Genomic DNA, 19,793 nt, shown 5'->3' with positions numbered 1-19,793 from the left:
TTTAAATCATCCGTTTTCATATGCCCAGTTTTTGTCTTATTATCCTCATGTAAAGCTTCAAGTCAACATTCAAATCTAATGGCTCCAGAACACACTAACCTCGCACAGTTATAAACACTATGTTGTGAAACATATATAAACTGATATATATATATATATAACATATACAACATGAGCGTAACCAGGATTTTTTTTTTTGGGTGGGGGTAAATTTTTGCAATTTTTTTTTCTGTATGCACTCATACAATTCAGGGAAGGGGGTAGCCTCCTCTGGATTTGTTTACTGTATTAGGAAATTCAAAAATGCATTTTCTGAGGAGTCTACAGCACAATAGCATGCTATTCTTCTTACAAAAAAAAGTGCCTCTCGAATATCAATCTCCTATTTACTGCACTTTAATGGAGCCCACGACTGGTAGGAAAACCAGATCAATATATGAAACGGGAGTGTTGGACCTGAAATCTTCCTGGCTACACCAAACTTTAGTTTGCCTTAGACTGTTGCTTGAATTCTATTTACTTTATTAATGTAGCCCACCAACTTTTATTGAGAAAAGGAGGGAGGCTTAACCTCAAAACACCACTGGCTATGATTATGGAATTTGATTATTATAGTTTTGCTTTAATTTTTTTGGGGGATTGGGAGGTTTATTTTTCTCCTGGCTTCGCTCATGGAATTTTGTGACCTCAAAAACTTGCCTCAGTCTTCATTCAAGAAATTTGGTAATTGTTTTGCTTTATTTTTATTTTTGTTGTATTATTTTGGGGAGGGAATCTCTATGGAAGTTGTTGACTGTATATGTGCTTTATTTTTTTTTGGAGGTGGGTTTTAACCTCAAAACCACCTTTTACTATGCTCATGAAGTTTGGTGACTGCAGTTTTGATTTAGTTCTTTATTGGAGAGGGGATTGTTTTTCTTATGACATTCAGAGTGTTTTGTGTGTTAAATGCACATTGCTTCTTATAAAATTCACTCAACTGGTATAAAGTTAGATCTGAAGTTGTCAAAGTCATTTTAAAGATAGTTACCAAATAGCTACATATTTTTATGCCAAAATTTTTCTTTCCAGTCTAGAGGCACTGATGATTCCCCACAAGCATTCATTGTCGAGCTCATGAACCCTGACCTCAAGGGAAGTAAACGGACTCAAGTTTTGGAAGCTCTGAGAGTATCTCTGACCAGTAAGCCTGTCAGGTAATGGACTCAAGTCACTTTAGGGTTTATCTCTCCTTAATTTGCTGCCATATCGTGTCAAAGTAATTGTACAACTTGTACTATTTATAGAGATTCCTTTATTTTGTTCTTCTCCATCTTTGTGTTTATCAGTCTTTGGGTGTCTTTGGTTTGAGTCAGCTCCCTTTGGGTTTCACACAGTTTTGGCACTGACATTGGTTTGGAAGATTTACCTGTAATTGAGAAAACTTCATAAAATACAAAGCTTTTGAATATAAATACATTTCATCTTGTCAATTTTAAAATAAAAAGATTTAGTTCTGCAAGGATGGTCAGTTGTATAGAAAATACTATAGACATACATATAGGAAACTGTACTGGACATATGCTTTTTTTTTTCCTGCCTCGATAGCCAGCAACAACATTGGACAGAAAAGTTAATTAAAAGCCTATTTTGTGGTGTTTGCCTTTTTCATTTGTTTTTAGCTGATGAATGCCTCGTGGCCCAAACATACTGCACTTTGGTGCAGCAGGATTTCCTGTAATGTATGTCTAGAGTATCTTTTCAATTTTACATGCTAATATCTATAAACCAATATTATTGACACAAAATAATTAATATATTATAAACAAAACAGCCCTACTCGTTTTGGGTTTTCCTTTAGATTTTAAGATAATTACATCCTAATTCAAAACTCTTGCAGGGGAATGGGGTGGGCAGGGTTCGAACCTGACAAGATCAGGCAGTTGTCCAGCCCAACTAAACTGAGTAATACTATTTAGTGTACTAATGTAATTATTAAATTAAATTTAAATTGTGATATATGCTAGGACAAATTTGTATAAATGCTCCTTCTTCCCTAGTGCTATTAGAGCATGGAATGGGTTGCCTGAGCTAGCCAGGAAAACCAGTGACTTGGCAGAATTTAAGTCATTGGTTAATATGCATGACTAAATGCATGATGCGTAGGACGTAATCATCTTCTTTTTTGAAGTAACGTCTGTATTATATAAGATAAGATATAAGAAAATAGTCAGAGGTTAAGCTTGTTGATTGTTTAGATAAGTTGGTGATTAAGAAGAAGTATCTTACAGTAAGGATTCCACTACTCCTGTGGGGTAGTTTTCTTATTGATTAGACCACTTCCAAATGCCTTTTAGATTAAATAAATAAGGAATTTATTATGTCATTTCTGTTAGATATTTAGGCATACACTACCTGCATTTCTCATTATCATAACTTGTTCAGTGATATTTACTAAATTTGTTAGTCAATGAAATAATTTGTTTCTAATGCTTCAACTTTGTTTTTCTGTTGATCTTTGAATTTCTCTAGAAACTTCAAAGTTTCAGCTCTTACTTTGACTTTACTTCCATTGCTGTCTTTTTATGTGTTGTTAATTATTCTTTTACTAGCTGGGTTACTGAATTTGGTGAAAAAGGACTGAATGCCATCTTGAGGAATCTCACCTACTGCTGTGATAGGTGTGTAGTTTTACTATTAGATTGTAATTACCTTTTTGTGTTGCATATAGTTACATAAACTGACTTGATACATTGTTTCCATGTAAAAAGATAGTGATTAGGCTGATATTGATTGTCATTTTATTTTTGTCAGTTCCTTGGAGAGGAGAAGTACATATGAATGTGTACGATGTTTGAAAGCCTTTATGAACAACAAGGTATGCGTACTAAGGCAGCATGTACATCAGGATCCAAATCTGATAAGTTTAGTTAGCATGCATACTGTAGTTACACAACAAAACTAAAATAATAATGATGTAAAATCTAAATCTTCTAAAAAAAAGAATTAATTGTCACAAGAAAAACCTCTAGGAAATTTTTAATTTGTATGTTGATTCCAAAGTTTGGTTGTTCCCTTTTAGCTATTATAATCAAATTTGTGAACAAAAATGCATGAATGTGTTTTTTAGTAGGAATTATTGATCAATAACAAGGGGAATCCTTCTCTGAGTATTATAACATTGGAATTAGTCAGATTATAGAATAATAAGAGTGTAGCTAGATTTCTATATACTTGTTATTTTTTGTGTGTGTAACTAAAAAAAAAAATCTTTTCATTGGTTGACTTAGTAGATAGAATTTTGTAAAATACCAATGCAATCTTAAAACTGCGTTGTCATTACTTGTTATGTTCATTGATTTTATTTAAATCAGTAAGTTAGTTGAAAACCAAGTGTAGACATTGTTAACATTAAATTTAGTTTCAATGCAATAAAAAAAAAATCTTTTCATTGGTTGATTTAGTAGATAGAATGTTGTAAAATACCAATGCAATCTTAAAACTGCGCTGTCATTACTTGTTATGTTCATTGATTTTATTTAAATCAGTAAGTTAGTTAGTTGAAAACAAAGTGTAGACATTGTTAACATTAAATTTAGTTTCAATGCAAGCATGTTGGTATATGTTTGTACTAACACAGTCATCCCTTGTGATAACAGTTTGGCTTAAAGAATATTTTGGACCATGAAGAAGCGCTGACCATTTTGTCCAGAACAGTAGACCCTGCTGATCCACCCACAATGCTTGAAGCTGTTCGGCTGTTAGCTGCCATCTGTTTGGTCCCACCTAATGGGTATTTGCACCTTTATAGTGAAACATAGTTAATTGGTGTTGCTTATTTAGAAATTTATTTTAAAGTTTTAATGGCTTTAACTCTAGGCGTCAAACTAAAAAAAATTATTAACCCGTTGGATCCCAAACAATACAGATTTTAAAAAGGATTACAAGTCAGATAGTTTAAATTAGTGTTTAGTTAGTTAAATCAGTTTAAATTAATATTAACCAGTTTAAGTTTTTTTGTTTTAAACTCAGTTTTGAATATCATTTTAATATTATCAATTAAAAATGTTAATACTGATTCAGCTGAAAAGCAGTGTGTTTTATATAAATTAAGTGTTGAAGCTGGTAGTATTCATAGAGTTTTAGATCAATTTAGTATTGAAGTTGAAATTATCCATTTAGTATTCAAGTTGATAGCTTTAATATTTGTATAAAACTGAATGAAACTGAAACAAAATATCTGGTATATAAAGTATATATATAGTAAGTTTTATCTTGTGTCTACACATGGTAGTTGAAAGAATACAAAGAAATAGAAAAACATTTGTTGAACTCATCAGAAATGGCTTTCATCTCTATTGTTATAATGTTGAAATGACATATCAAATGTTAGCAGAATATTATACTGTGTTTGTAATATTTTTAGACATGAAAAAGTCTTAGACGGACTCACGATTTCTGGCGAAATTCGAACACGTGAACGATTCAACCCCATTATCAGTGGTTTGGGTATGAGAGATAATCCAGCCATGCAGGTATGTAAGCTTGCAATGAGTTATATTTACATTGGTTCTTTAGTGCATTGTGCATAAAATTAGGTCTTGTGTATATCATATGTAACTTTTTATTGAAAACTATGTTAATTAAATTGTTAGAGAATTGTGACTATAGCAGGCTAACTCGTAAATGGCTCTACAGGTTGCCTGCATTCAACTGGTCAACGCCATAGTTTTCACCCCTGATGATCTTGACTTCAGGATGCATCTGAGAAATGAATTCATGAGAGCTGGTCTCATTGACCTGATAGAAGTAAGTTAAATGCCTCTTAGTATTTGTCCTGTCCAGATGTAAGGCATTGACCTCCACGTCATACATTCAAAGTTTTGCTCTTCTACCTCATAAATCATACACAAAATAGAAGTACAGTGTAGGATGGGAAAGTGTATACACATATTCACACATATTCAATTCATCCATTTTTTTTGTTTAACATTAACATAGTTACTTTGAGACAAGTAAATAATCATATTCTAGTGCATCCATTCATTTGTTCAACTTTTCATCATTCTATAATAAGCATTCACTTTTAGTAATAGGTATCTCTTAGACATGCCTCTATATAAAGTAAATAATACATACAACTTTATTTACCTTCATTTTTATTTTTCATGAATTAAATGGAGGCAGTCTTTTTTTGTTGTTTTTCTTTTTTAAAATCTCATTTTTACCTTGATTTGTTTCATTCTGATTTCATTCTCGTGTGTCTGGTAGTCTTTAGATAAACAAGAAGATGATGAGCTGAAAACACACGTCAAGATTTTCCATGAGCACAAAGAGGAAGATCAGGAAGATTTCTCTCATCGCTTTGAAAACATTAGCATGGAGATGGAATATCCTTGACACCAGACATCTTTGTTTTTAGTCTTTTAAAAATAGTCAGCATTTTCTTTTAGATAAGATAAGATAATTTTTATTGATCCAATCTAATGGATATTGAGTCTGACTACAATTGTGACAAGCTCAGCGAAACTACTGTACAAAAACAATATAGATGAAAAATTTGAACAACATTCACACATATACATTCACAACTAGCGCTTTATGAATATTTTATATGGACATTATCTTTGTTATCAAGTATTAAAGGGAATTAAAATTATATGCGCTGCTCATCTAGCATCCACGTTGGACTATCACCAAGATGGTCAAAATTCAAACCTTGCTGGTGTAGATTTTATAATAGGAAGCATAAATGTTAGTGTGATTATACGTTTATGACTCTACAGCATTGCAATTCTTTTTGAAAACTGCTTCTTTCTTTTCTAAGCTGGAGATTTCCATATTAACTTTTTCTGTCCAGAATTATTTTCTTTGTTTTTACTGAATTATTCACTTGTATCAGAAATTATTATTTGATTTAGAATTAAAGGGAAATGAACGCTCTTTTTATGTAATACAAATTAATTTTTTTTTAGAAACCAAAGTTATTTTAATTTTGGATTGAGATATTAAAACTGATAACTCAACAACAGTGAACACATCACCTAGTTTAGATCTAGAGGCTAGATCTGGGAAATATATTGTGATCCAAATGAAAGAAATAGCCATAGTTCACAAAACTTATATAATACTTTTAAAAATGAAAATCTGGAGATTGTTACCTAATGTCAGTACAATCAGAAAAAGGGGAGAATTTTCAAGCTCATCCTACTATGTAAAAGTATAGTGATAGCAAATAAAATCTGGATATTTAAAATAATTTAAAACATTTATGGGAAGAAAAAAGAGTTTTAATGCATCAAGAATTGGAGCCTTAACGGACAGAAATGGTCTTTCAAAAATTGACCATGATTTTTCACCGAGCTTTCAAGTGCCTAGAAGAAAACTTTAAAATTCCGGTTTTGTAGTTATAAATATAATATATTTGTGCTGCAGTATCATGAATGAATTGTATAAATATTTGAGTTTTTATGCTAACCTGGTTTAATCTGGTTTATTGCAACTATAGCCTATAACCCTATGTGTAGTTCAAAGCTAGTAAATGAGATCATTAACAAGATTATCACCTTAACTCAGCTTACAGACCCTACATCATGTTTTAAACTCATTCTTAGCTCAGTTGCCAACACTTTAGCTGAACCTTACTTCCTGTCCATTTTACAACATCTGCTTTTGATACGGGACGATCTCTTTGCCAGGTAGTTCACTCTCGTCTTGACCATCTTATTAAATAATTAATTTCACTATTATCTGAGGACTTTATGCTTTTTTGTTTTTTTTTAATCTGCCAAGGACTTGAAACATTTGACATTCTTAATGTGTTTGTAATCCAAAACTGCTAAATTGGGATAGTGTAACGAAATAAATTTTAATTCTAAAAACTTACAATGTAAAGTTGAAAACCAAGACCAGTGTGGAATGTGTCTAGAAGTGTCGGTGAGATAAAACTTTTTTTTGTATCTTGTGTGGACTGTGTCTCGAAATGTCTTTGTGCGATGACACTGTCTGTGTATCTTGTCTCAAAAATCAGTATTAAAATAGGCTTCATTGTTTATACAGTTAGTAGATGTGACTGTTAATAAATAAGACAATCCATCTCTAATGTTTTCTGGTGACTTCAGACCACAGTACTACAAACTGATTGAAGAATGTGTGACCCAGATAGTACTTCATCGCAGTGGATGTGATCCAGACTTCAGACTGACAAAAAGATTTGATATAGATGTAGAACCTTTGCTGAGTGAGTGATGATTGATGTATCATGTGTTCATGTATTTTCAGTCACTTTTTGTCACTAGACTTCTTTACATTCTCTGTAAAACAAACAAGTTTTTCAACCCTAGGCTTTTTTTTTTTGCACAACTCTTATATAAGAATTCAAAAATTTTAACAAAAGACATTTTCCATTTTTGTGAATATGAAAATACATTTAGCAGCTTAAAATAATATCATTTGCATATTCAAAGCATAAAGAAACATAATAATAACAATGTCTTTGATTCCAAGGATTAAAAATGAGTGCAGTGTCTCACATGACTATGCAAACCCAGTTGCGACCTGTATATTTCTCCACATCTGATGCTGTCAAAGCCGTTTAATTTATAATTATTTAACAGTGTTCATACCTTACTTAAACATCTAAGATCATCAAAACATCAAAAATATTGTGAAGAAATTTTTTTTTCTGGTAAAAATATTGGTTTGGGGAATGTTTAGTGTAGATTTTAGGATACTGACGCTATCACATTATTTCTGTTAAGGTACCTTGTCAGAGAAATCTAAATTTGAAGATCCTGGAGAAATCAGTTTTGCTGATATGACCGTTAAGCTGGACAGTGCTCTCACAGCTAAACAGGAATCTGAAGCCAAAGCTACCAGCTTGGAAAATAAACTTCAACAGTATGAGCTGGAACTGACACAACTCAAAGAAAAAGTGAGTCAAATAAATTACTTACTAAATAAATTACTTGGTGGCAGGGACTATTTTACATTTTGAGCCCAACGCATGTACTAAAAAGAAGTCTGTGATATTTTATGTCTCAAGAGACCATCTTCTCCGCTTGCAACTTCTGACGAGACTACAGAGGCTTTCCCCAACTAATAAGATAAGAAATGACATACATTCATCTTTTTATTATGTCAGTCTGTTTGGTGATTAATTAATTACCAAAATATTGGGATCTTTTTTAAAATGGAAATCTGGCAAAGGCCATGGCGAATAAATTAATCAAGAAAACAGATGGGATAGTATGCTTTTAAAAAACAAAGCTAGTTGTAAAGGTTTGAATTTCAATAGTTTTGTGCCACATAATGCTCATGATTTTTTAGTTTTAATGAAATGACAACCTTCAGATAGGCTTCAGATCTCAATTTTTTTTTTAATGCTTTTACAGATCAGTCAGGGGATTGGCGCCAACATCAGTGCTGTTTTAACCAAAGGTGAAGGGGGTGGGCCCCCTCCTCCACCTCCACCACCAGGAGGTGGGCCCCCTCCTCCACCACCACCTCCTCCACCTCCTGGTGGTGGGCCCCCACCCCCTCCACCTCCTCCCCCTCCTCCGGGCGGTGGGCCCCCTCCTCCTCCTCCGCCTCCAGGCGGTGGCCCTCCTCCTCCTCCTGGTCCCCCACCACCTCCTGGCATGGGCCCCCCACCTCCACCTGGAATGGGCTCCCCGGCGGCATTCTCTCCACTGTCCAGCCAGCTTCCACACGGCATGGCTCCAAAGAAGAAATATTCCACCAACACTCAGACAAAGAGATTAAACTGGAACAAAGTAAGTGGCCTATAGTTTATTTTTCTTAAACTATTCAAAGAATATAGTCAACATTATGCAAAAAAAAAAGGATAGTCTCATTCTAGCACTTAATGAAAATAATTGAAGACAATATGTCGACCTAGAGATCATTATCTTATAGTCACTCTTACTTTTTGTCTCCAGATCAATCCCAAACAATTAGAGAAGGATTCTATTTGGGTCAATTTGCGTGAGGAACAGTTTGAAAGCCCGGATATCTTAATGAACCTTGAGGAGATGTTTTCTACTAAAGCACCACGTCAGTACACATTACATCAACTATATTAACTGTGTCGTTGTCTTCAGTACTCATTAGTGTTACCAGATTTAATTAAGGCACCTTTTTGTCTATTCCCATGTATGTAGCCCAATTAATGATTACATTTACTATAAAAAGGTAGAAGAATAAATGTAAGATATGAAAGTCCAAATGTACTTGTTTCCCTTTAGCCAAGAAAGTGGAATCTGATAATGTCGACAAGAAACCTGCCAAGAAGGGGAAGGAACTCAAAGTACTCGACATGAAATCTGGTCAAAATTTGTGTACGTTTTAACTTTTTATATGATTTCATGTTACGAACTAAGGCATTTTTTTTTCTCTTTATATCAAAGTTGTTTAAACATTATTATTTCAAAATTTAGAAAAAAAATGTTTTACATTGAAAATGGTTGTTTTTTAAATTCTGATTTCAAATTTCATAAGGCGGAAGAAAAACTCTCAGCAACACCCTTAACCACTCTCCCAGGAAAAGCATTACATAATTTAAAGAGATAATAAAAATATTAAATTGTTGGCCTTCTTTAGTCGTAAAATGACTATGGCTCATCTCATAGTTGTGTTTGCAGGACTAAAACTCCACAAACTCTAGCAGAGCGTATTTAGCAGGCGCATGAAAGATGTGCTGTGTAAAACTTTTGAACAGAAAAGCTTTTATTACTTTAATTACCCCAAGTTTATTTACAATAAATACTAACTGCATAGAATTAAAAAAAAACAACAACCTAGGAACGGAAAAAACAATTAATTGTAAGACCTAACCCTAGTGTGTTATCGTCAGTGGGAAGCATGGTCGAGAGGCCAAGTGCGCTTAAACTTGGCTTGGCTACCTAGAAGGGGGCTCGAGGTTCGACACCCGACTCGGGCAGAGTTGTGTTTACTGAGCGCCTGAAGGCAGCACGGAAAACCAACTCCTAGATACCCCCCCCCCCCCCCCCCCCCGGTCCACAAATGAGATTGGACCAAAAGCGCTCTGAGCATGCTATAAGCATGAAAGTAGCGCTATATAAAAGCTATAATAATAATACTTGCTGTACAGCTAAGTGAAATAAACATCTTGCTTCATATGGCTGTTGTAACTTGATCAAAGCTTATTAGATCAGTGATTCAAGATTGCTTAAAGCTCATATCACCATCTAAATATTTATCTAGCCATCTTGCTGGGCTCTATCAAAATTCCCTATGCTGAAATTCGCCGGCGCATCATGGCTGTGGATGAGGACAACCTTAACACTGCCATGTTGGAACAGCTGATCAAGTACATGCCAGAGCCAGGAGATATGAAGAAACTTGGCGAGCTGAAAGAGTCCTATGAAGAACTGGCTGAGCCTGAGCAGTTTGCTGTCACAGTGCGTCTTTTCTTAATGTAGTCTTTTCTTAATGTAGTCCTTTCTTAATAATATAGTTCTTTCTGAAAATAGTCTTTTCTTAATGTAGTCCTTTCTTAATGTAGTCCTTTCTTAATAATATAGTTCTTTCTGAAAATAGTCTTTGCTGGATGTAGTCCTTTCTTAATGTAGTCCTTTCTTAATAATATAGTTCTTTCTGAAAATAGTCTTTTCTTAATGTAGTCCTTTCTTAATGTAGTCCTTTCTTAATAATATAGTTCTTTCTGAAAATAGTCTTTGCTGGATGTAGTCCTTTCTTAATGTAGTTCTTTCTTAATAATATAGTTCTTTCTGAAAATAGTCTTAATGTAGTCCTTTCTTAATGTAGTCCTTTCTTAATGTAGTCTTTTCTTAATGTAGTCCTTTCTTAATAATATAGTTCTTTCTGAAAATAGTCTTTGCTGGATGTAGTCCTTTCTTAATGTAGTCCTTTCTTAATGTAGTCCTTTCTTAATAATTTAGTTCTTTCTGAAAATAGTCTTTTCTGGATGTAGTTCTTTCTGAATGTAGTCCTTTGTGAATGTAGCTCTTTCTGAATATAGTCATTGAACACATATGTTTATTTAGTGTAGGATTTTTCAGTTAATTTATTTAGAAAGATTTAAAATGTTTTGCATCATGTTTACAGATGTCTTCAATAAAACGCATCGTTCCTCGCTTAAATGCCATGCTTTTCAAAATGAGATTTTCTGAAATAGTTTCAGATATCAAGCCAGTAAGTTATACTTTTAGTTAACTCATATGAGTGTAAAGTAGCTTCATGAAATAGACTTCATACTTAACATTGACTAGATTTTGTTTCTGAATGAAGTGTATGAAAATTTTGTTTCATTAAATGTAGAGATGATGCCTGTTGAGTTAGATCAGAATTGTGTGAATTTTCCTCTCCTTTAGGACTTGGTCTCTGCCACGGAAGCCTGCTATGAAATTAAGAACAGTCGAAAGTTTGCAAGGTTACTTGAGTTACTTCTCTTGATGGGAAATTATTTGAATGCTGGATCCAGAAATGCACAGTCTATAGGTTTTGATATTAGCTTTTTGACTAAAGTAAGTTTAATAATGAAAAAGCATGAGTTCATTTTTATACATACATTCCAGGATATTAACCATTCTTCTAAGCAGACATTGTAATATGCTAACACTGACCATTTTATAATCTACACACTTTTCTGAAATTCTGAGTCTACCCAAAACATAATTTTTGCCTCAGCTCAGTTAAAACTAGGAAAACTATTTGTTATTGATCTGTGCTAATGGTTAACCACATCAATGTTACTACACTAAATGCACCACATGTTTCCTGTAGTTGGAAGGTACCAAGAGTCAAGACAACAACACCACAATGCTCCACTTCCTGGCCCAAGTGCTAGAAGAGAAGTATCCTGACATCATTGGCTTCATGGATGAAACAATTCACATAGAGAAGGCAGCCAGAGGTAAACATTTCTTGCTACACTTCTCATAAGTAGACAAATACACTAAAGTAGACATTGCTTGTCTGACAACACATAAGATACTAAGGTAAATATTTCTTGTCAGACATTTACATAAATGGAGTTTAAAGCTTTTAGTGCTGAAAATAAATTATGTGTGCTACTTGTTTTAAATTGTACAGTTTCAACTGAGACGCTCCAGAAGAACATTTCTGCCATGGGCAAACAAATCAATGAGCTAGAGTTGGACCTGAAAAATTTGGGCAAATCCAATGATCCAGACGACAGATTTGCAGAAGTTATGAAAGTATCCTTAATAAAGTTAGAAGCAAATTAATGAGTGAATTAGGTTCTATGTATGCTGTACATTGACTTTAGATTTGGGACATTGCCATGAGGGCCCTTGTAATGGGCTTATTTGGACTTGCGTGGTCAAGTACATTGAGTTTGTTGTCATCACATGGAATTAGACGTTTGGTTCTTTATCTTTGTATGTGATGCATTGTGTTTTTGTTATATCGTAAAATTCCAATAGTAACAATCCCATATTATAACAGTTATTGAAATGTTCCAAGATGTTTTTAAAAAAGGTTAAATGAATTTTTAAATAAAAAACACATAGATTTTTTAAATTTATATTACTTGAATTACTTTTATTTTTAATTATTATTTTTTGTTTAGTTTTATATTTTTGTAAATTCTCTTTCTGGCAAAGAACATTTACTGTGTATTCAAGAATTTCAGTTTTTTTATTCTATTTTCTAGTTGGGTTTGCTTGTTAAATTTATTATTATCAATAATTGTGTCCACTTTTTTTTTTTCATTTATGTAAAATGGGTCTAAATGTTTGCTTAACTAGCTCTTTTTTTTTTTTTTTTTTTTCAAATTATTAACTTTTTTAAAAATATTATCTAAGTTTAGTTTACCATCTGTGTATAATAAAATAATTTGGTTTCCTAATTGAGTTTACTATATATTAAAACCTTTTTTTACTAGTTGGGTTTATAATATATTTATTGATCTAATTTTTGAAGGCATCTAGAACAATAGATTCCTTAACTAGATTGTAGGATTTCCTGAAAGAGGCTCAACAGCAGCATGATTTACTTAGCACTATGTATAAAAAACTAGAGTCTCTTTTTGAAGCAACAGCCAAATACTTTGCCTTTGACCCCAAGAAATACACCATGGAAGAGTTCTTCAGTGACTTAAAAACATTTAAAGATTCTCTACAAGTAAGTTGTCTTTGATTTGACTTTACTTTCTCAACAATCTCTTGGACTCCCCCCATAGGGGAAGCAATAGTATGTTGCCATCACACTCAGTGCTATCTTATCTTATATAATACAGACGTTACTTCAAAAAAGAAGATGATTATGTCCTACGCGTCATGCATTTAGTCATGCATATTAACCAATGACTTAAATTCTGCCAAGTCACTGGTTTTCCTGGCTAGCTCAGGCAACCCATTCCATGCTCTAATAGCATTAGGGAAGAAGGAGTACTTGTATAAATTTGTCGTAGCATATGGGATGAGGAATGTGCTTTAATCTTCTGTGTCTTTTCTGAGTATTTTATTAAATTTTGTTTTTGTATTTGAAGATTATGGTTCAGTGTTTTATGTATAATTGCTACTTTACTTTTGAGCCTTCTGTCCTGAAGGCTTTCTAAATTTAGTGATTTTACTAAAGGTGTTACTCTAGTCAAATGTGAATATTCGTTTGTTATGAACCTCACTGCTCTATTTTGTGTCTGTTCCAGTTTCTTAATGTTTTCTTGAGTTGAGGGGGTCCCAAATGGAGGATGCATATATATTCTATTATTGGCTGGTTAAATAACATTTTAGTTTTATGTTCTTATTTGATTTATAGAAATTTCTTTTAATAAACCCTAATGCTTTTGTTTGATTTTTTGATAGTTTCATCAATATGGGGATTCCATGACAGTTTTTCATTTATTTATTTTAGTGCTGGGTGATTCCCCTCAGCTGTGTCCATGTCCATCCTGCCATCTTTGCTTCTTGTTTGACTCTTTCATGTTAACTTTGGTCGTCCTGCCTTTCTTTTGCCTTGCTGGTTTCAGTCCAGAGCTTGTTTTGCAATATTTCCTGTTGATTATCTTTGGACAATAGTGTTACGATCTTCTCTATCAGGCCTCCTGTAAACACCGCTAAACACAACAGCACATCTAACACAAGAACTTGACAGCAAGAGTTTCAAGTAACAGTGTGGCGGTTTTTATGACAAATACATCAAAAGCCAATACATCACAATTGGCTACATCAAATTCAAATGCTTTCTGGTACAATAGAACTGCCTACTAAACACTACAAGTCTTTCTCTGTCTACTTCTAGACTCGTACAGCTACAGTTTCAAGGACTCACTTTGTAACACACAGTTCTTACTGCTTGCTGTCCTGGACTCGAATTTCCTTTCTAACACACTGTCTCTCGTCTGTAAAGGCTTTTTGGTCACATGACCATAATATTGGTCATATTGCGTGCATTAGCAGTAATGTCCCTTGTTCAACAGCCCTTGACCTGTGTGATTGGCCTGAATCATGTGTGTCAGTAGGCTGTACACACATTAACCCTTTCAGTCTGAAAACTAGGGTTATAACAATAGCAAAAGGTTTGCCATTCTACTAAAAAGTCAAACCTCTTGTCATTGAGATAATTAGTGTCACCACTCTAGAAGTTTTTATTGTATTCTATTTGACCTTTGATTTATGTCCCAGAGGATCATCTCATTGAACTGTTTGTCTCTGGTCTCGGGGGGGTCATCTCATTGAACTGTTTGTCTCTGGTCTCAGAGGGTCATCTCATTGATCTGTTTGTCTCTGGTCTCAGAGGGTCATCTCATTGAACTGTTTGTCTCTGGACTCAGAGGGTCGTCTCATTGAGCTGTTTGTCTCTGGTCTCAGAGGGTCATCTCATTGAACTGTTTGTCTCTGGACTCAGAGGGTCGTCTCATTGAGCTGTTTGTCTCTGGTCTCAGAGGGTCATCTCATTGAACTGTTTGTCTCTGGTCTCAGAGGGTCATCCTCATTGAGCTGTTTGTCTCTGGTCTCAGAGGGTCGTCTCATTGAACTGTTTGTCTCTGGTCTCAGAGGGTCGTCTCATTGAGCTGTTTGTCTCTGGTCTCAGAGGGTCGTCTCATTGAACTGTTTGTCTCTGGTCTCAGAGGGTCATCCTCATTGAGCTGTTTGTCTCTGGTCTCAGAGGGTCATCCTCATTGAGCTGTTTGTCTCTGGTCTCAGAGGGTCGTCTCATTGAGCTGTTTGTCTCTGGTCTCAGAGGGTCATCTCATTGAGCTGTTTGTCTCTGGTCTCAGAGGGTCATCTCATTGAACTGTTTGTCTCTGGTCTCAGAGGGTCATCTCATTGAACTGTTTGTCTCTGGTCTCAGAGGGTCATCTCATTGAACTGTTTGTCTCTGGTCTCAGAGGGTCATCCTCATTGATCTGTTTGTCTCTGGTCTCAGAGGGTCATCTCATTGATCTGTTTGTCTCTGGTCTCAGAGGGTCGTCTCATTGAGCTGTTTGTCTCTGGTCTCAGAGGGTCATCCTCATTGATCTGTTTGTCTCTGGTCTCAGAGGGTCATCCTTATTGAACTGTTTGTCTCTGGTCTCAGAGGGTCATCTCATTGAGCTGTTTGTCTCACGTTGCAGAAAGCTATCAAGGAGAATGCCAAGATGAGGGAAACGCAAGAGAAGATTAAGAGAGCCAAAGAGGCCAAAGAGAAGACCGAGAGAGAAAAGAAAGAGAAGAAGATGCGCCAGGCAGCAATAGTGGACATGACAACAGGTGAGCTAGGCCTTGTAGCACTCGGTAATGGTTCTCTAAGTAACATGAGTAATAGTTCTTATCATTCATTGGATCAACAAGAGTTGTTTTTATGTGTGTGGGGGAGTTATTCTCATTAGAAACTTATTATCAAAGTTGACATCTGCTTTAAATATTCCTATGAAATATGACAGAAAAACTGTTCATACATTTAAGATATTTTCTCCCAATGAAAGATGACAGAAAAACTGTTCATACATTTAAGATATTTTCTCCCAATGAAAGATGACAGAAAAACTGTTCATACATTTAAGATATTTTCTCCCAATGAAAGATGACAGAAAAACTGTTCATACATTTAAGATATTTTCTCCCAATGAAAGATGACAGAAAAACTGTTCATACATTTAAGATATTTTCTCCCAATGAAAGATGACAGAAAAACTGTTCATACATTTAAGATATTTTCTCCCAATGAAATATGACAGAAAAACTGTTCATACATTTAAGATATTTTCTCCCAATGAAATATGACAGAAAAACTGTTCATACATTTAAGATATTTTCAACATTCTTGTTAAACAAGATTCTCAAACTACATTTACAGTAGCTTTGTCTTATATTCCAAAGCTAGACCTAAACTGAAGGATTTAGTTTTGAAGTCATATTTTTCTGGTGTAGACATTTTTTAGATCTGACTCTTGTATCCTGGAGATAATAAATGTATTGACTCTTTTCTCTCTAGATGACAACCAAGAGGGTGTCATGGATAATTTGTTAGAAGCTTTGAAAACTGGCTCGGCGTTCAATGTCAAGAGGGATGGTAAGCGTCGGACTCCTAGGGCAGCTGGAGGTAAACTTGTGTTTTGTCTCTAGTCAACCAATTTATTTGATTCATGCTTTCTATTACTCAATTTACTTTATACATTAATGTTTTACAGAGTTATGTGCCTTTTCAGTCTTTTAAGTACTCCATATAAAGCTTCATCTTATATATAGTGGAACATTTCGTCAGGTGTTAAACCATTACTATCTTATATGTACTAGATAATTTGATAAAGACATGTAAAATTTGCCACATTGCAGCCACCATGCTTCTTTTTACAGCTTATATTACAAGTTAATTTTTTGAACTGTCTTCAAATTGTATTTGTGTAATCAACATGCACTGAGTTATGACCTAAGAAATTTCTTTCTACAAAGTTTTCATTTAGATTTGTTCAAACAACTATTGGATAGTTTGTACATTTGTTTCAGGGCAGGTCTGACAAAAAATAAGAATAAAATGTTTTCACTTTAAAACAAAAATATTTTTATTTACCTCTAGAACTGTCAATATCAATGCCCTGTTGTTTTATCATTGACAACTTCTTTGATGTAATGGATAGAACTTTAGCCAAGCTCTACTAAGATTGTAACAGGCTAGAACCCTAATCCAGCTAGTTTTAGATAGATTTGAAATTTATTGATTGGCATTACATACAAGAAAAAAAAATGCTTAAACTATCATTTAAAGTTGTTGATATTGTGATTTAATATTTTACTTTTTAATTGGGATGCAAGTTTACCATTGTGCCTTAGACCTTTTGAGGGAACTTTGAAAACAAATTAGTTTTAGGAATCTAAAGTTACATTAGGGAATCCTTTCATTAGTTTAAGGAATCTAAAGTTACGTTACGGAATCCTTTCATTATTTTAAGGAATCTAAAGCTACATTATGGAATCCTTTTATTAGTTTTAGGGATTAAGGGTCAGATATATAGAAGTTTTTAGATCTACAACTTTATTAGGCTTAGATTTAGCCTTTGATGTTAAGAGATAATGCATTATTTTGTATCTTATTTGATTAATTTCAAATGTGTCTTCACCAAATTTAGATTAATAATGTTTTGATATAATACTTAAATTGTCCACTTCTGTAACTTCTTATATAGATACTGTCATAAAAGTTGTACTATTAAATTCTGAGTAAATTCAGTCAAGTTCTATGTAATTTCTACTGTATTTCTATGATAGTGTAGAACTATTGCAAAACAATAAACACAATTTGATAATTATCTTTTGCTTTGCCAATTTCTCTGCACTTGCCCTTATTTGTCTCCAACATCAGATCGTTTTTCTAACCTGAGCCGGTCTCGTGTATGGAAAACAAATGGATTGGAAACTGAGGTGACTTTATGTCCAGAGCATCCTGTGCATTGCATGGTCAATGTAGCACCCTGTAGAATATGTTTGCCTGATTGGTTCTCTGCTGGCTGTGTTGTTGCTTGTCTATTTTCTTAACATTTGTTTCTATTACAGCCTGGCAAGATGAGCTGTCATTTGTATTGGCTTTTGATCTTGTAGTGTCTGCATCTTAAACATGTATTCTCTATGACTGATACCAAGTTTACTACTGTATTTTTGAACTATATGTGATTTCATTCATTACTGGGTTGCCAAGATTAATAGATAAAGCAATTTTTTTCAAAACGGTGATTGAGTGCTTAGCAAATGGCATTGGACATGTCTTAGTCACTATTAAGGTTTCTAGAGACCACTAAAGCATCATCATTTCTTCCTCACTATAGTATAATGGTATAAATATATTAAATGTGACATCTTCTAGAAACAAAAAATGACCTTGGTGACTTTCTTATGGTAGTAATATATCTTCACTATATCCTGCAAAATTTAGTTTGTCTCTAGTGTTCTACTTAATCTTTTGATAGTGGTAATGGTCATTAAAACATATTGTACTCAATTTTTGCACTAGACATTTTGTAAAACATTCAAGTTGAATTTATTTTTTTTATTTAAAAATTTTTTTTTTTAAAAGATTGTTTTTATAGTAAGTAGTCAAGAAACTCAAAGAAGATAAGAACATAGGCAGACATGATTTCCAACTCACTATTAAATTCAAGTTTCAAAATATTCACTCTCTTATATTAGATCTATATATCTATGAATATTGTTATAATTTTATTGTGTTCTTTCAGGGTCCATAGTATGACCTATATTAATGACTAAATGTGATTCACTTGCAACAGTTTTTATGCGCATCATAGCTAAGCTATTTTCAGTTTGTTCTGTTCAAGGATATTCACAAGACCAAGTTTTATACACTAGCTACTAGCTAATATCTTATTCTGTGATCGCAACAGTAGTTCAGGTTTCCTTGGAATACAACAAAATGTTACAATTAATTTACATGATGGAGTATGAAGTGATGTAACATTAGTTTGAGTGAAAAAGTTGTTTGTATTGATAAATATGAAAAAGAGTTCTGTCTTAAGAAAAAAAAAAGAACATTTTGAAGTACAATTTAAAAAAAAACAACATATTTACTGTGAAATAGCCAAAAAATATTTGTTTAATAATTTAGTTTTTTTTCTAGATTATTTAATTGGTAATGCATCCCCAAGGCTTTGACTTTCAAACAGAAAATTGTGAAGTTTTGACCCTTACATCAATACTGCATAAACAAATACTATTGGCTGTATGTTGCCATTACTTTGATTACCAACTAATATCATAGGGCCAATACATCAAGACAGAGACTGTCAGGAATGTAATATTAAAAGTCTGCATTTTGCATCTTTCTTTCTTATGTGCATTAATTCTTGTGACTATTTGTTGTGCATCCCAGTCAGTCAATGTTTATGAAGTGTATTTGTTGTGCAGCCCAGTCAGTCAATGTTTATGAAGTGTATTTGTTGTGCATCCCAGTCAGTCAATGTTTATGAAGTGTATTTGTTGTGCATCCCAGTCAGTCAATGTTTATGAAGTGTATTTGTTGTGCATCCCAGTCAGTCAATGTTTATGAAGTGTATTTGTTGTGCATCCCAGTCAGTCAATGTTTATGAAGTGTATTTGTTGTGCATCCCAGTCAGCCAATGTTTATGAAGTGTATTTGTTGTGCATCCCAGTCAGCCAATGTTTATGAAGTGCATCTGTTGTCCTTTCCTCTTCTATTTATTCATTAGTCATGATGTTTATTTTCCCACATTTGTAACTTCCTGTTCCGTGTAACAGTTGATTAGCTTTTTGTTGCCGTAAAATTGTTGCCCAGTCGCATGTTGCTATTTCTTTGAATACTGTATGAGTGCTACATTGTTTGAGAGCTACATTGTATGAGTGCTACATTGTTTGAGAGCT

General features: G+C 33.8%; 1 protein-coding gene across 6 annotated transcripts in view; it reads left to right on the top strand.

The window, feature by feature from the left end:
* LOC106063886 (protein diaphanous homolog 2-like) overlaps positions 1 to 19,793 on the top strand; it is a 52,037-nt gene that overhangs the window by 24,229 nt on the left and 8,015 nt on the right. For 5 of the 6 annotated variants that reach the window (XM_056039430.1, XM_056039431.1, XM_056039432.1 and 2 more), the window contains exons 5-25: positions 1,072 to 1,196; positions 2,592 to 2,660; positions 2,794 to 2,857; positions 3,639 to 3,772; positions 4,406 to 4,514; positions 4,678 to 4,788; positions 5,251 to 5,370; positions 6,562 to 6,677; positions 7,101 to 7,219; positions 7,740 to 7,912; positions 8,373 to 8,753; positions 8,919 to 9,033; positions 9,225 to 9,317; positions 10,204 to 10,400; positions 11,068 to 11,154; positions 11,334 to 11,486; positions 11,746 to 11,875; positions 12,055 to 12,179; positions 12,943 to 13,107; positions 15,542 to 15,677; positions 16,402 to 16,509. In XM_056039430.1, coding sequence (XP_055895405.1) covers positions 1,072 to 1,196; positions 2,592 to 2,660; positions 2,794 to 2,857; positions 3,639 to 3,772; positions 4,406 to 4,514; positions 4,678 to 4,788; positions 5,251 to 5,370; positions 6,562 to 6,677; positions 7,101 to 7,219; positions 7,740 to 7,912; positions 8,373 to 8,753; positions 8,919 to 9,033; positions 9,225 to 9,317; positions 10,204 to 10,400; positions 11,068 to 11,154; positions 11,334 to 11,486; positions 11,746 to 11,875; positions 12,055 to 12,179; positions 12,943 to 13,107; positions 15,542 to 15,677; positions 16,402 to 16,509 — 2,830 coding nt within the window. Of the gene's footprint in view, positions 1 to 1,071; positions 1,197 to 2,591; positions 2,661 to 2,793; positions 2,858 to 3,638; positions 3,773 to 4,405; positions 4,515 to 4,677; positions 4,789 to 5,250; positions 5,371 to 6,561; positions 6,678 to 7,100; positions 7,220 to 7,739; positions 7,913 to 8,372; positions 8,754 to 8,918; positions 9,034 to 9,224; positions 9,318 to 10,203; positions 10,401 to 11,067; positions 11,155 to 11,333; positions 11,487 to 11,745; positions 11,876 to 12,054; positions 12,180 to 12,942; positions 13,108 to 15,541; positions 15,678 to 16,401; positions 16,510 to 17,766; positions 17,826 to 19,793 lie in introns of all 6 variants that reach the window. The other variant, XM_056039433.1, reaches the window with a different exon arrangement.

This window comes from Biomphalaria glabrata, chromosome 8 (assembly GCF_947242115.1).
Source record: "Biomphalaria glabrata chromosome 8, xgBioGlab47.1, whole genome shotgun sequence".
In the NCBI taxonomy this organism is placed as follows: Eukaryota; Metazoa; Mollusca; class Gastropoda; family Planorbidae; genus Biomphalaria; species Biomphalaria glabrata.
This window is presented reverse-complemented; position numbering and strand designations above follow the sequence as displayed.